Source organism: Athene cunicularia, assembly GCF_003259725.1.
Source record: "Athene cunicularia isolate RWA chromosome 2 unlocalized genomic scaffold, athCun1 chr2_part1, whole genome shotgun sequence".
Taxonomy (NCBI): domain Eukaryota; kingdom Metazoa; phylum Chordata; class Aves; order Strigiformes; family Strigidae; genus Athene; species Athene cunicularia.
This window is the reverse complement of record NW_020799095.1, coordinates 52,439,400-52,451,694: the sequence shown is the minus strand read 5'-3', so window position 1 is coordinate 52,451,694 and position 12,295 is coordinate 52,439,400. Positions and strand designations below refer to the sequence as shown.

Genomic DNA, 12,295 nt, shown 5'->3' with positions numbered 1-12,295 from the left:
GGGGGTGGGGGGGAGGAGGTGCCAGGGCAGCAGGAAGGTGCGCCCCAAACCCCTCGTGGGAGCCAGCTGAGAGAGGGCAACAGGTGTTCACAAATAATTGCGTGTTTCTGAAAATGTGTCGCGTTTCTGCGCTGTTAGTAATGTCAAAATAACAGGGATTCTGCATTGACATCAAGCAGGCTGTTTTTTCCATTACCGCCTTTGAATGCCAGCTATGGTCTGGTCTCTCTGTTGCTCAGTACACTAATTGCAGATGGGTTAATGTGGCACAAAGAGTTGTCTCTGTCAGACACCAGTGACAGATCTCACTGCACACATGAAGGTCTTTTCCAACCTAAATGGTTCTAACAATACCCTCAAAACCTCTCTGGGAGAACTAAGGAACTCGGGCAGGCTCAGGTGCACCAGTCACTGCAGCTGTTACCCTGGCTACGGGCAGTCCTGTGACTATCCCAGCCGAGAAATGTGTGACAATTTTCCTGATGAGGTTACTCAGACGGTAAATCCCCAGTGATGGAGGCTTCCCAGTACAGCTTCGGTAGTCTGTTCACTACAGCTGTGCTGGGGCGATTGGCCTTGCTGTGCTGGTGGCCAGCAGACACTTGAGAGGGTGCCTGGCTTCTGTGGTCAGAGCAGCTGAGAAGCCAGGACACACTGCTGCTGCCAGCACCTGGGATCTCTCTTCTTCCACGCAACAAAATAACCAGCAATTACGCACTGCTGAGTCTCTCCTGACTTTTGTCAAAGAATGGATTACAAAATCACATCTTCTTGAATTTTACCAAACACAATTTGATAGGCTGAGCATTAATGCAGTCAAATATAACACCAAATCCTCGATAAAATGACTGATGGAAAGATAAAGTATAATAAAATGCTGTAATAATTATACAAACCCATAAATTGTTCTTGTTATCCTGGTGATGATTTTTGAGTATCATTTGCGTACTCAAAATCATTGAAATAATTTGGATTTCAAGTTCAGGCAGTTAAACTTTAAAGCAAAATTTCATTAACTAGCAAGATGAAGTTACAGCATATCAACTGGATTCTTAGTTGTCTACTTTAAAAAAACCAACTGACACTAAAATGCTTACACATTCAGTGTTACATCAGCTGCTTCCAAGTTTGATGATAAGACATAATGGGTGATCCTTTAACTTACTACTCACATTACCTGAGATCAAAGGACTATTGTAAAGCTCCTCTCAAAGACACAAGTCATTCTTGCTATGAATCAAGGAAAGAGATCTACCACATTTTAGTAGTGAAGGTACAAATAAACTTTGGAAGGACAGCATGGTAGTTTTTCCCTTTGTACATCAAATCAACAATTCTGAATGAACAAGATGAAGAAGCAATTAGGAGCCAAAAAAAAAAAAAAAAAAAAAAAAAAAAAAGCTAGTCAAAGGAATGTTACTCTTTTTGAAGGAAAAATCTGTGACCTACATATCAAATGTCAAGAAAATGGGTATGGGTGTATTATGTGGTTAGATGTGGATAGAAACAGATGGCCTCAAAGTCTGTGTAACTTGAACATTTACTTTTCAAGTTATGGTTCAGGGATGATATATACCTGTAGGAGAGCTGTTCAAATTACTAGGACACAGAATGTCACAGACTAGAGTGTGAGCAGCAACCAAACAACAGTTACCATAAACTAAGTCGGATTAAGGTAAGACAAGATGAGAGTGTTGCACCACTGCACTATCATGTTTTAAGTAGATTTAATTTGTAAAGTACCATATAGACCTCATGTAGTGTGTAAAGCTGAATTACATAGTATTGCAGTGTGCAGTTTCCGATCATAGAAAGGGATCTATTATACCAGCATTGTGACAAAGTTCTCTGAAATTAATAAAGTCTGTGTGTACGGGGAGTGAAGCATTGCACAGTTTGTGAACTTTGTTCCCATTGTTAAATATTGCCATTGGTGTCCATGTAATACTGCAGGGCAAGCTGATGTCTGCATAATAATTGTTTCTTAGAGTTAGACTTTTGAAGCATTACATTAGCCTAAAAGACTTTTTCTACAATGTAATGTTATACATTTCCCAGGTGGGATGTATAGACTATCTTAAACATGAAATTGAATAATGGTCTATATTATGTGTTATAAAGCAATATTATATGTAACCAGGATTCATAGGACAAAAAAAGCAGAGGCAGGAGATTTATGTTCATGGGTTTGTTGCTTCAGGCAAGGCCAACCCAAGTGATGCATTTGTTTTCACTATCATAAAATGTTATCACTAACCCATTTGTTTGCTGTAGGTAAGGCCAGCTTTCCCACTAGACTGCTATAGCAGCACTTTATTCCAGATCATCAACTGTTTGCATGTCAAAATGTTTCAAACAAATCTGAATCAACAGAGTAACTGTAATGGATCATCTCTTTGCTCGGGTGGCCACTGCATTTTTTTGATCCATTCTTAGTAATTGTAAGATTGGATGTATTGTGTTTTCCAAAGCACAATCTAAGTAGAATAGCAGAGATGGGAAACTACATCTAGTAAGCACTGGAAAGTTTCCTTAACTGTATGTCAGTTCATTTGAGACTATTCAGTAAATATTTATAGATTGAGGAAGGCAGAAAACAAAGGGCCATTTTTAGCAATGTAATTTGAAAAGAAAGGTAGTTGCTTCCTGAAGATGTTTTGGGAAGATGTCCTTCAGGTGAGTATTTCCAGTCTGTGGAATGCCAAGTCATTAGGCATTGTGTGGGAGTCAACCCATCACTCCAATGACTGACAGGTATCCTCTTGTCTCGCACTTGTGTCTTCCTGTCTAAAGGCACCCCACTGGCAGGAAGCACTTCTGTAACTAATCAGCCCAGATTCTTGAAATATCTGCAAAAGTAGAAATAAAACTCCAAGTAAATGGCAAGCATGTTCTATTGGTTTATGTAGAAGTGAAATGAAGTACTGTATCTGATTTTATGTTTGCTGCTTCACATCTGGGGAAAAGTTTGCTTATGCAACACCCTGTGTGTTTTTTCCAGTTTTAGGATATTGATCTAACAAAAGGGTTTTTTTTTTCTCTCTGCTGTTTTAGCTACTTGTAGCTTTGTTTTCAGCTCAGTAATTTATTGCTTAGCCTTTCATTTTGAGAGAATATATAACTTATTTTTGTCAAGGTCATACAGTCAACAGTGAAAGGCATACTGGGCGCTTATATCTCAGAGAACATGGAGGTACCTGGGACAGCCTTGAAATTCTTGCCAGCCAACTTACAGCTCCTGAAAATCTGCAGTGTTGTTCCCCTGAGCTGCAAAAGTTGTTAACATCATCCTATGTTAAACTGGTGGAAGGAAGTGTCGTTTGGCAAGCACCAGTGACAACCTTCTGCAAGAAAAACGAAGTGGAAATGGCTCTGTAAAGATGCATGAGACTACAAGCAAAATCCTAGCTGCACTTAATGGGAATTTTGCTATAAATTCTACTGATAGATTAAATACTCATACTATTCATAACAGCATACAACATAATAAAATGCATAGCACCGCCACTTTGAGTTGTGTATTGGTTTATTTATCTTTTGGACTTGGATTAAGAGAACAGAGAGTACATAAAAACAACTGAGAGTATAGCAAACTGTTTCCTATAAAGCTATAGTGAGGTAAATGAGCATTCTTCTATTTAAAGAGATCCTCTTCCTGTAGAACTTGAACAGTTAATTGCAATATAGGTGCTATTTCTATCAGAGGAAAGCCATGGGATTTGGTTTTTTTTTATCTATAATAATAATAATAATAATAATAATAATAATAATAATAATTGCAGTAACAAAAACAATTTGTCAGAGTATTTTTTTCTCTTTACAATAGTGAAGCTCCCAGTTTCAAACATAATTATTCTTGCAAATGTCGAGAAGCAGTGACACAAGAAAAAGGTAGAGATTTGGATTTTAATGATGCATGTGTTTCTATAGAATTTGTGTTCCCACCTATTTAATAGTATAAATATTTAATAGAATAGTGCTGGAGGCTTAGAGGGTTCCAAGTGTTCTTCCAGATACTTGCACAAAGTTGAAAATCTGGAGGTAGACTGCACATAAATTTGGTATTACAAACATAGTAACATGTTCACCTTGAAGACTAATTTTCCTTAGTGCTGGTACTTTAAATTATCTTCTAAAATCCAGTCTGCTTTAAATAAGTGATTCTGAGTTCTTTTCTTAAAACTAGTTTAAATGAAGACTTCCATATGGAAGTCAGTAATATTTCTAGCCAGGTACTAGCTTTGTTGGTTTTGATAGCTAATAGAATGGGAACAAAATGAATTATGTAATCTAAAATTACATTTTCTTTCGGACTAGGGAACCTAGCAAGAAGTGCATTGGAAATCAGAAGTTGTTTTTTCCCAGAGCCACTTAAAGCCTGCATTCATCTATCTATGGTTAGAAGTGAAAAGTAATGTATTCCTTCAATTTGCAAGGAAATTAAAATGTAAATGGTGCTTTTTAATGACATGTGGGACCAAGCTAGAGCTTTCTGTGTCCACTTGGAATAGTCTTCTTTTAATGGGGAAAACATAAAAGTAAAAACCGTTAGAGCTGATGGGGGTAAAGAGAAGAATAAAAAGAGCTGTAATAACCTTTTGTATATCAGCTAGGGAGCACTTCACTGGGTATGGGGAGACCATTAAGAGCTGCTAGTATATTTTCAACTGCTTCCTCCGTTATCATGTAGGTGGCCTTGTCTGTTTTAATGCCGAGGTGAGGTGTTATAATGACATTCTTTAATTTTAACAATGTATGATCTCTGGAAGAAATGAAAAAAGAGATAGTTAAGTTACCTACTGTTCTTCGTCCAAATAAAGAGGAGTCTTACTTTGGCTTTTGCACTGTATTTAAATATAAAGTTAATTTAATACAGCTTTACAAGTCCCACTTGCATCCACAGAAGCTGATCACCTGTGTTCAAGTAATTTCGGACGTTAAAAGGACAAGAGTTTATACTGTGCTCTTTTGTCCAGAAACAGAGTTTCACCATTAGGCAGCAATTTGAACTATGTCAGAAGACAGGATTAAGCCCTCCTGACACATTAACCCTAGGAGACCTATGTAGTGGTCTGAGCTGTAGTTATGCAACTCAGGTAATGGACAATGATGTCCTGGCACACAGACGTAACAATACCACACTCCCCCCAACCCAAAACGTAGCCAGCCCAGTCAGCTCCATAAGGCATCATTCTGATAGAGGTGTCTTTTTACTGAAGTTAAGTAGCTTCTGTGCCCAAGAGATCTGCAGTACTTCAGCCTTATACTGGGGAAACAAGCCTGTGGGGAGGGAAACCTCGGGGCAATGCAATAGATGTAAGAGGGGATGATTCAAGCAGCTTCCACCTATTCACGGCAAGTTGCACCTTCAGATAAAGCAATTTGTAAGTGAAGCACTGCTGCAGCTTCATATGGTGATTCTGTGGAGGGGGTTTAGTGCTCCCCACCACACACAAACCCCTCCTGCTGTTTCCTGGCGCCCAGGCTTCCCTTTGGCTTGTTGTTAGCAGACCCAACATCTGGGCTGCATCTTATTTGTATTCATGGCACTTTTACACAAACCTCTACGCCAGAGGCGGTGGTGAGCTGCCCTCTGACAGATCGCCCCCTGTCTGCTGCAGGGATGCATCCTGCACCTGGTGGGGCTCTGAATATGGTTTCTGAGAAATAAGCAAGAGATGGCAACCTGGGCAGTGGTTCCGGGTAGGTGACATCCAAAGCTGCGGCCCTGATAACACCAGTCTGCAGAGCTGTCACCAGCGCCTCTTGGTCAACTACTGCACCTGGTTTGGAATAAGAGTGTCTCTGAGTGCCATTTGCAGGTAATGATCTGAGAGTGAAGAGAATAGAAGGGAAGAAAGGAAATTTCACCGTGCCTGATCAGTCCTCCACATATGCACCAGCTGTGCGGTGGATGCAGCATGCTGCTGCATGTAACACAACAGGAGCTGGCTCATACTTTGTGGTCAGAACAGTCAATGGTTCTAGATGGTACCTCGGCTGATGTTAATGAGAGTAGCTGTGGGTTTCATCAGCTCCATCTCTCTTTTCCCAATCAGCTTGTGTGTCTGAGGTGTCAGGCTCACCACCACCATCACAAAATCTGCCTGCTGGAGCAAGGTGTCTATCTTTTCACAGTAAGTAGCACCAACAGCTTGCTCCTCTTGCTCTTTCCTGGTGGGGAAAAGAGGATCATACTGTATTTCAGGGCATCAGTCATGAAAATACCTTCTTCAATGGTGTCACTGGTATGCAAACTAAAGGATCTCATTATCACATTCATGTAGCAAACAGGTGTCAAACAAAGGTGAATTTAGTCTCAGTTCAAGCCCTACAGCAGGGGATGGATAATATGCCTGCCCCTCAACCACTGCAGTGCAGGGTCAAGGGACTTTAAAGTCTGCAAGTCGACAAGGGCCAAGCACTAGAACAGATGGCAGCACATGGTCCAGTCTCCAGGATCCCCTGTAGGGAAGCTGCACCTCACAGGATGCAGTGATTGTTCAAACCAGAGTAGTGGTATTCACCAGAACTCATGCCTGTGAGCTCTGAGCATGCTGGTGGTCCTCATCCTGTTGTCAACCTCCACTGAGCCTGTCATTTTCTGATGAGTGGAATAAGTAAGACAGCTGTCAGGCTCCTGACTGCCCCAGGACTTTCACAAATTAAGGTGTTCAACACAAAAAGTTACCAAAGTAGAGAGAGATTTTGAGTTTGAAATTTTCACACACACAAAAAAAAAAACCCCACAAAAAAACAAAACCAAAAAAACAACTTGCCATTTGTTCAACACAAAAAGTTACCAAAGTAGAGAGAGATTTTGAGTTTGAAATTTTCACACCAAAAAAAAAAAAAAACCCACAAAAAACAAAACCAAAAAAACAACTTGCCATTTCTCTCGTTCTTTGTAAATTCAGCTCCCTGAACTCTGGGAACTAAAGAAGCAATGATAGGAGATCTGCTCCCAATTGCATGAGAATGGCTTTGAATTATCTCCTCCCTAATCTAGAACTAAAGAAAGAAGTCACACTAAGAAAATAACTTCAGTGTAACTTTACAGCATGTGTCTCCTAATGCATGCATTTCACTGTTTTCTTTCAGTGTCCAGGTCAACAACCAGAGATTAAGTGGGTAAAGAATAGACTGGAACTACAGCCAGTTTTGCAGAATACAGAGCATATCTCATTTCAGCACATAAGCTTGAAGTGTAGATGTACTTTAAAATAAGTAGGTTTTTAATTTCTGTTGCACTGTGCATTGATTATGCATCACAGCACTCTTACATAAATACTAAAGAATGAAAAAGGGAATTAGTGATGATGCACAGAAAAAAAAAAAAAAAAAAGGATTTGTACCTTGTTTTCTGCTTTTTGTGGTTTATGAAGAAATTCTGAAAGATCTTAAGGAAGGTGTTCAGTAGTACTTTTTAAAATGTGAGTTTGCTCAGCTGTTTTTATAATTTCTGAAGTAAGAGGAATGCCAAGGAAAGCTAGAAATTTCTGGCCTCATCCACCCTTGTGATTTGGTTAGGGATACCTAGAGCAGTAACCCTCCTTCTGCAGTCTGCATATGGAGAAAATTACTGGAAGCCACATGTAGTAGCACTGCAGCTTCTCCCTTCAGTCAGGGAGGTTGAATCAGGGTAGATCGTGGTTTATGCTATGTTTGTTCTGATCGTTGGTTGCACCTTGCCCGATTGCAACAGCCTTGAGTTGTACATGGGGAACTTGCCCACCTTTACACTGAAGAGCCCCTGTGCTGAATCTCTAACAAGGATCAGATTCCCAGGTACACAAGCTAGGAGGGGCTAGAAATAACGAGTGAAATCCAGTTAAATACTTGGCAAAATTCCCACTAGTTTGAAGAGAAACCAGGTTTTCTCAAGAACAGCTCTCAAGTCAATCAGTTTTTCATATTGTGCCAAGTACAGGTTTCCTATTTCTCCAGTCATTGAGTTTCAACAAGATCATTCCTGACCTTCAAAATATGGGGAAAAAATAAGTTACGTATCACTATAGTAAGATATGATGAGAATAAAAACGGTATAAGCTTGGTCTTCCTTTTTCTGTTCACATATTCAGGAAACCTTGGAATTTCTAATATAAAACCTAAATTAAGTTTCCAAGTGTTTAATCACCAAATAATTTTTTACAAGACTGATTTGAGGCAACCACTCTTTTTTTTCCCTTTTGTTTTAATTTTGGCCCTATTTCCTCATTTCTTGCTATATTCCTGTCATAATTCCTTAAAAAGGAAATACTGACTATCTAAAAGAGAGTTTCTGTTGTAATTAGGGTCAAGACATATCTTTACCTCCGTGTCCTGTTGTGGTACAAAATGTTCATTTCAAATGCTTTGGCTCTCAGAGCGATCTTATACCCAATGCTGCCCATGCCAATGATCCCCAGAGTAGCTCCCGTAACTTCTACTCCCAGTAAATCAGCTTCACAGTACTCCATACCTGGAGAAATTGCAACATGATAGCCTGCAAGAAAAACACTCCAATATGAAAAATGAATTGGGTCCAACACAGAGGAGCAAGGCAAAAGAGTCTGGTCTTGGTGTGCTACTGTAGCACACTTTTAACGATTACAAACACAATTTTAAATAGCAATGGTTTTGGTAATGTCTTAGGTGACTCCCTAATAATCATCTTTCCCTGCCACTTGTGATATTCCCATTTATTCTCACCATACTCCAAAAAGCCTTCTGATGTAATCTCCCCTAAAAATCCTTTTACTGCTTTAGACTCATTAAAATATTGCCCTGTTCTACATCAACAATAAAAATAATTATTGCCAGTAACACTACAGAGTTTGGAAATGTTATGTGGAGAATAACACCAGGTGTTGGGTTTGCTGTTTAGAATAAGAACAGGTTTCCTGTTCACTTCTGCCACTCTCCTTGTAAAGAAAAGTGTGACTTCTTTAAAAATCACTACTCAGAAATTTCTATAATTATCTGTTAAACCTGAAAATTTTTTGATCGTTCTGGACAGAAAATACACTTATATGCACAGAGACAGCACTTAATATTCTGATAGCAAGGTGCCAGGCTTCTGATATTGCAGTCTTCTGATACTGCCAGCTCTTCTAAAACATAAGCAGAATATTGTGAAAGTATCAAAAAATGCCTCAGGATAAAACTCAGTTATGCCAGGGCAGAGCTATCAGAAATGCTACCAGGGATAGTTTATGTAGATGGGAAGAAGAAATTAATTTCCCTTTTAATCTGTCTCCTCCTTGTGAGGTAGAGATAGATTTAGTGGGAGACAAGTCTCTTGAGTTTCTATGAATCCAGTGGTACAACTGGCAAATCAATGGTAGATAAATTTAATTGGATAAATCTGGAAGATCTTTTCCTGAAAAAGGAGGTGTTCCAACCAAGGCAAGGGTAGGTCTATCCAGGGAAATGGCAAGAAAAAACTGTGGAAGAAACTAGAAAGGATGCTACTAGCAGAAGTGGGAGCAGGTTCCCTTGTTGCTCTCTAATGTTCCTTAAATTATCCAATTCAGCACCAATCCATTTCAGTCCCTGAGAATAAGGCCATGTGTCTTTCAGCCCCAGCTTTCAGCATATACCCTTATTCTGCTCCATTGTTGCCTCCCACAGTCTAATTTCTTCTGCCAGCCTGTGACTGCAGCGATTGTCTGATCTTTGGCATCCCCCACTTTTGGTCAACAGCATTGTAATACTATCACATCAAGAAGCACGTCTTACATCAGCCAAATGTCATATTCTCTGAAAATGTGTTGCTGAGGAAAGCAATGAAATTTAAAATTTTTATATGTAGGAAGCAAACTTCAGTGTGTTGTTCATCTCAAACTATTAAACTAGGTCTACAGCTGTATTTATTCTAAAAACTAAGTTCCAGCTTCTAAGATCACTTGGTCCATAAAGCAAAAAGTTGTATTTGAATTGAATGGGATTAGATTCTGCTCAAGTTTTTTCAACTCAGGCTGGTGACCTAGGAAAACTAAACTCACAGAATTTTATTTATACCTCATTGAAATATATGTTATGTATGTGTATAATGTAATAATTTAGATATATTTATGATATATAAAATATATGAAAGTAACAACTATTCTATTTTCCAGCCCAACATAGATTTTCACATTTTATGTGAAACTAGGTGCACTACAGATAACTCTAGGAAAAGTCAAGTTAATGGTAGGTAAATTTTGTATAAATTTTAGAAGCCACAAAAGAATTGAGATGTTACCTTCCACTAGTCTTCTAGCAGATGCCAGCAGCAAAGCCATCCCAGTATCTGCTGTGCTGCTGGAAACAGCATATGGAGCATTAGCCATCTTCACACCAAAGCTAGCTACAAGTTTCAGGTCCAGGTGATCCATCCCTACTCCTGAATTCGCAATCACTTTCAAGTTTGGCAGGCTCTGGAGGAGCTCTTGGTCGATTATTGGTTTGTGCCACCACAAATAGATAGCCTGGACCTTTTTACTCAGATGTTTTCTGTTTTCAAGAAACTCCTTCATGGTGATGAGGTAGAAATGTTTCTTCAGGAGGGCCACATGGCCATGCAGTATCCCATGTATGCCACCAATTTCATTTACCAAAAGCCCAGGTAGCTCTCCTCCTCCCATGATCTGCACAAAGAAGAAAGACACAAAGTGTCAAAGAAAGACATATAATTACTTCCAGACATTTTAAAGAATAATCCTGTTCATGATATCTACAAGAAATCTCATAAACCACAAATTTAGATAGGGAGGCAAACAAACCGAGACAAGAAAGCAGCTCTTTTAAGTAATCTATTAGACACACATACACAGAGGTATTCACATAATCAAGTCTGAACAAGTTCTGTCCCTCATGGTCTGTAAGGTTTCATATTACTGCCACCAGGCTCAGAACACACAGTTACTTCACATTAATTACTTAGTTTCAGACCATCAACAGTCTGGTGCATTCCCTACCCTGAAATCCAAATTACCGCGTCTAAGTAGTTTAGAAAAATGTTGGACCAAATCTAGTTCGTGAAAATAAATTGTGCAGCTTCACCATGAACTTTGAGTTACCAAGTTAATTTTTAAATGTTTCATTGCAGATTTTTGCAGCCTACCATCCTGAAGACACACTAGTGACTTTTTAACTTCAGTGCCTTCTCCTGAGGCTTTCACAAATTAACAAAATAACAGATGCTTAGGTGTTTTCCAAGAAGGGATTATGAACTCAAATTAAAACATGGGGGTTTTTTTCAGGCAATCACTGACCATCTGTTTGTAGCTCCCAGAGGTTTTTTTTTTTTTTTTTTTTTTTTTAATTAGACTATTCACAACTGCCATTGATCTTCCATAGGAATTTGGGGGAGAGCTGCATGGAGAGCTATGAAAGGGCTGAAGATCTTGTAATCCCCTATTGCTGTTGTCCTGTTATTGCAGTTCTTACCATTGTCTTGTTAGTAGTATTTCACTATTTACAGCCTAATGTCTAACTCTTAGCCTGTCAACACTTCCTGTGCTAAAACTTTATTTTTACCATCTCTTCAAGAAGCCTGACCATATTGCAAAATACTGGAAAGGCTCCCTGATTTTATGGAGGTGACAAACATTTTACTGAATTTTCTGACTTTGTTGCTTGCTCATAGGAAAGAGAACATATGAAAAAGCTTGGCCCTGGGCTGCAAGTTAGGACTGATCACTAATTTTTCTTTAGGCTGTGCCCTCACCCATGTGATTTCAGTGGTAGATCTACCATTGCTTCATGGCCAGTCAAGATAAAAGCATCATTTTTGTCTGCATGGAGGAACTAATTCGCTTGGGTTTTACTTTTGTTTTCAAAGGATCCCCTCGGGAAAATAAAAGATATTTTTCAATAATTGGCTTGGCTTTGATTTAACATGTAGATGAAGCAGAGCTCTTCTTACATTAGAAAACTGTAGGGACTACAACCATTTCAAAGAAGTCTGCTTTCCTCAGTGTTTTGATATAAAAATCGAATATTGCAATATTAGCTGAAAAGTGTTTCAGGACACAGTCAAATTTCTGCAGGGAATTAACAGTCAATTCACCTTTAACATATTTGGGAGTGTTACAAAAACTGCTTGGTGTACTTGCTTATCATTATGTTGCAGCAAGTACTGGGAAGAGAACACAGGTATTAATTGAAATAATGGACTGAAGCTATCAAAGTGCAGTTTAAAAGCTTCAAACAGATCCCTTTTATTAGTTCCACTTTATTTTTCAGAATTGTAAATAACATTACAGAACAAGTATAGCGAGATGACAGCTTTGCAGCAACAGGACAAGAAGAGCAGTGCAGGAACAGGTTG

General features: G+C 39.0%; 1 protein-coding gene across 2 annotated transcripts; it reads right to left on the bottom strand.

Annotated features, from left to right (window-relative positions):
* Window positions 1-3,256: 3,256 nt before the first annotated feature.
* LOC113476577 (probable 2-ketogluconate reductase) lies at window positions 3,257-11,783 on the bottom strand. Of its 2 annotated transcripts, XM_026842354.1 has the most exons (6): window positions 10,226-11,783; window positions 8,314-8,485; window positions 5,996-6,174; window positions 5,687-5,783; window positions 4,596-4,762; window positions 3,257-3,344 (listed from the first exon to the last, which is right to left on the bottom strand). In XM_026842354.1, the coding sequence occupies exons 1-5, from the start codon at window positions 10,605-10,607 to the stop codon at window positions 4,606-4,608; spliced, it is 987 nt and encodes a 328-aa protein (XP_026698155.1). In that variant the 5' UTR covers window positions 10,608-11,783; the 3' UTR covers window positions 3,257-3,344; window positions 4,596-4,605. The 2 variants fall into 2 exon arrangements, with proteins under 2 accessions (XP_026698155.1, XP_026698154.1); XM_026842353.1 differs by lacking the exon at window positions 3,257-3,344 and having other exon boundaries at window positions 4,595-4,762.
* Window positions 11,784-12,295: the final 512 nt, after the last annotated feature.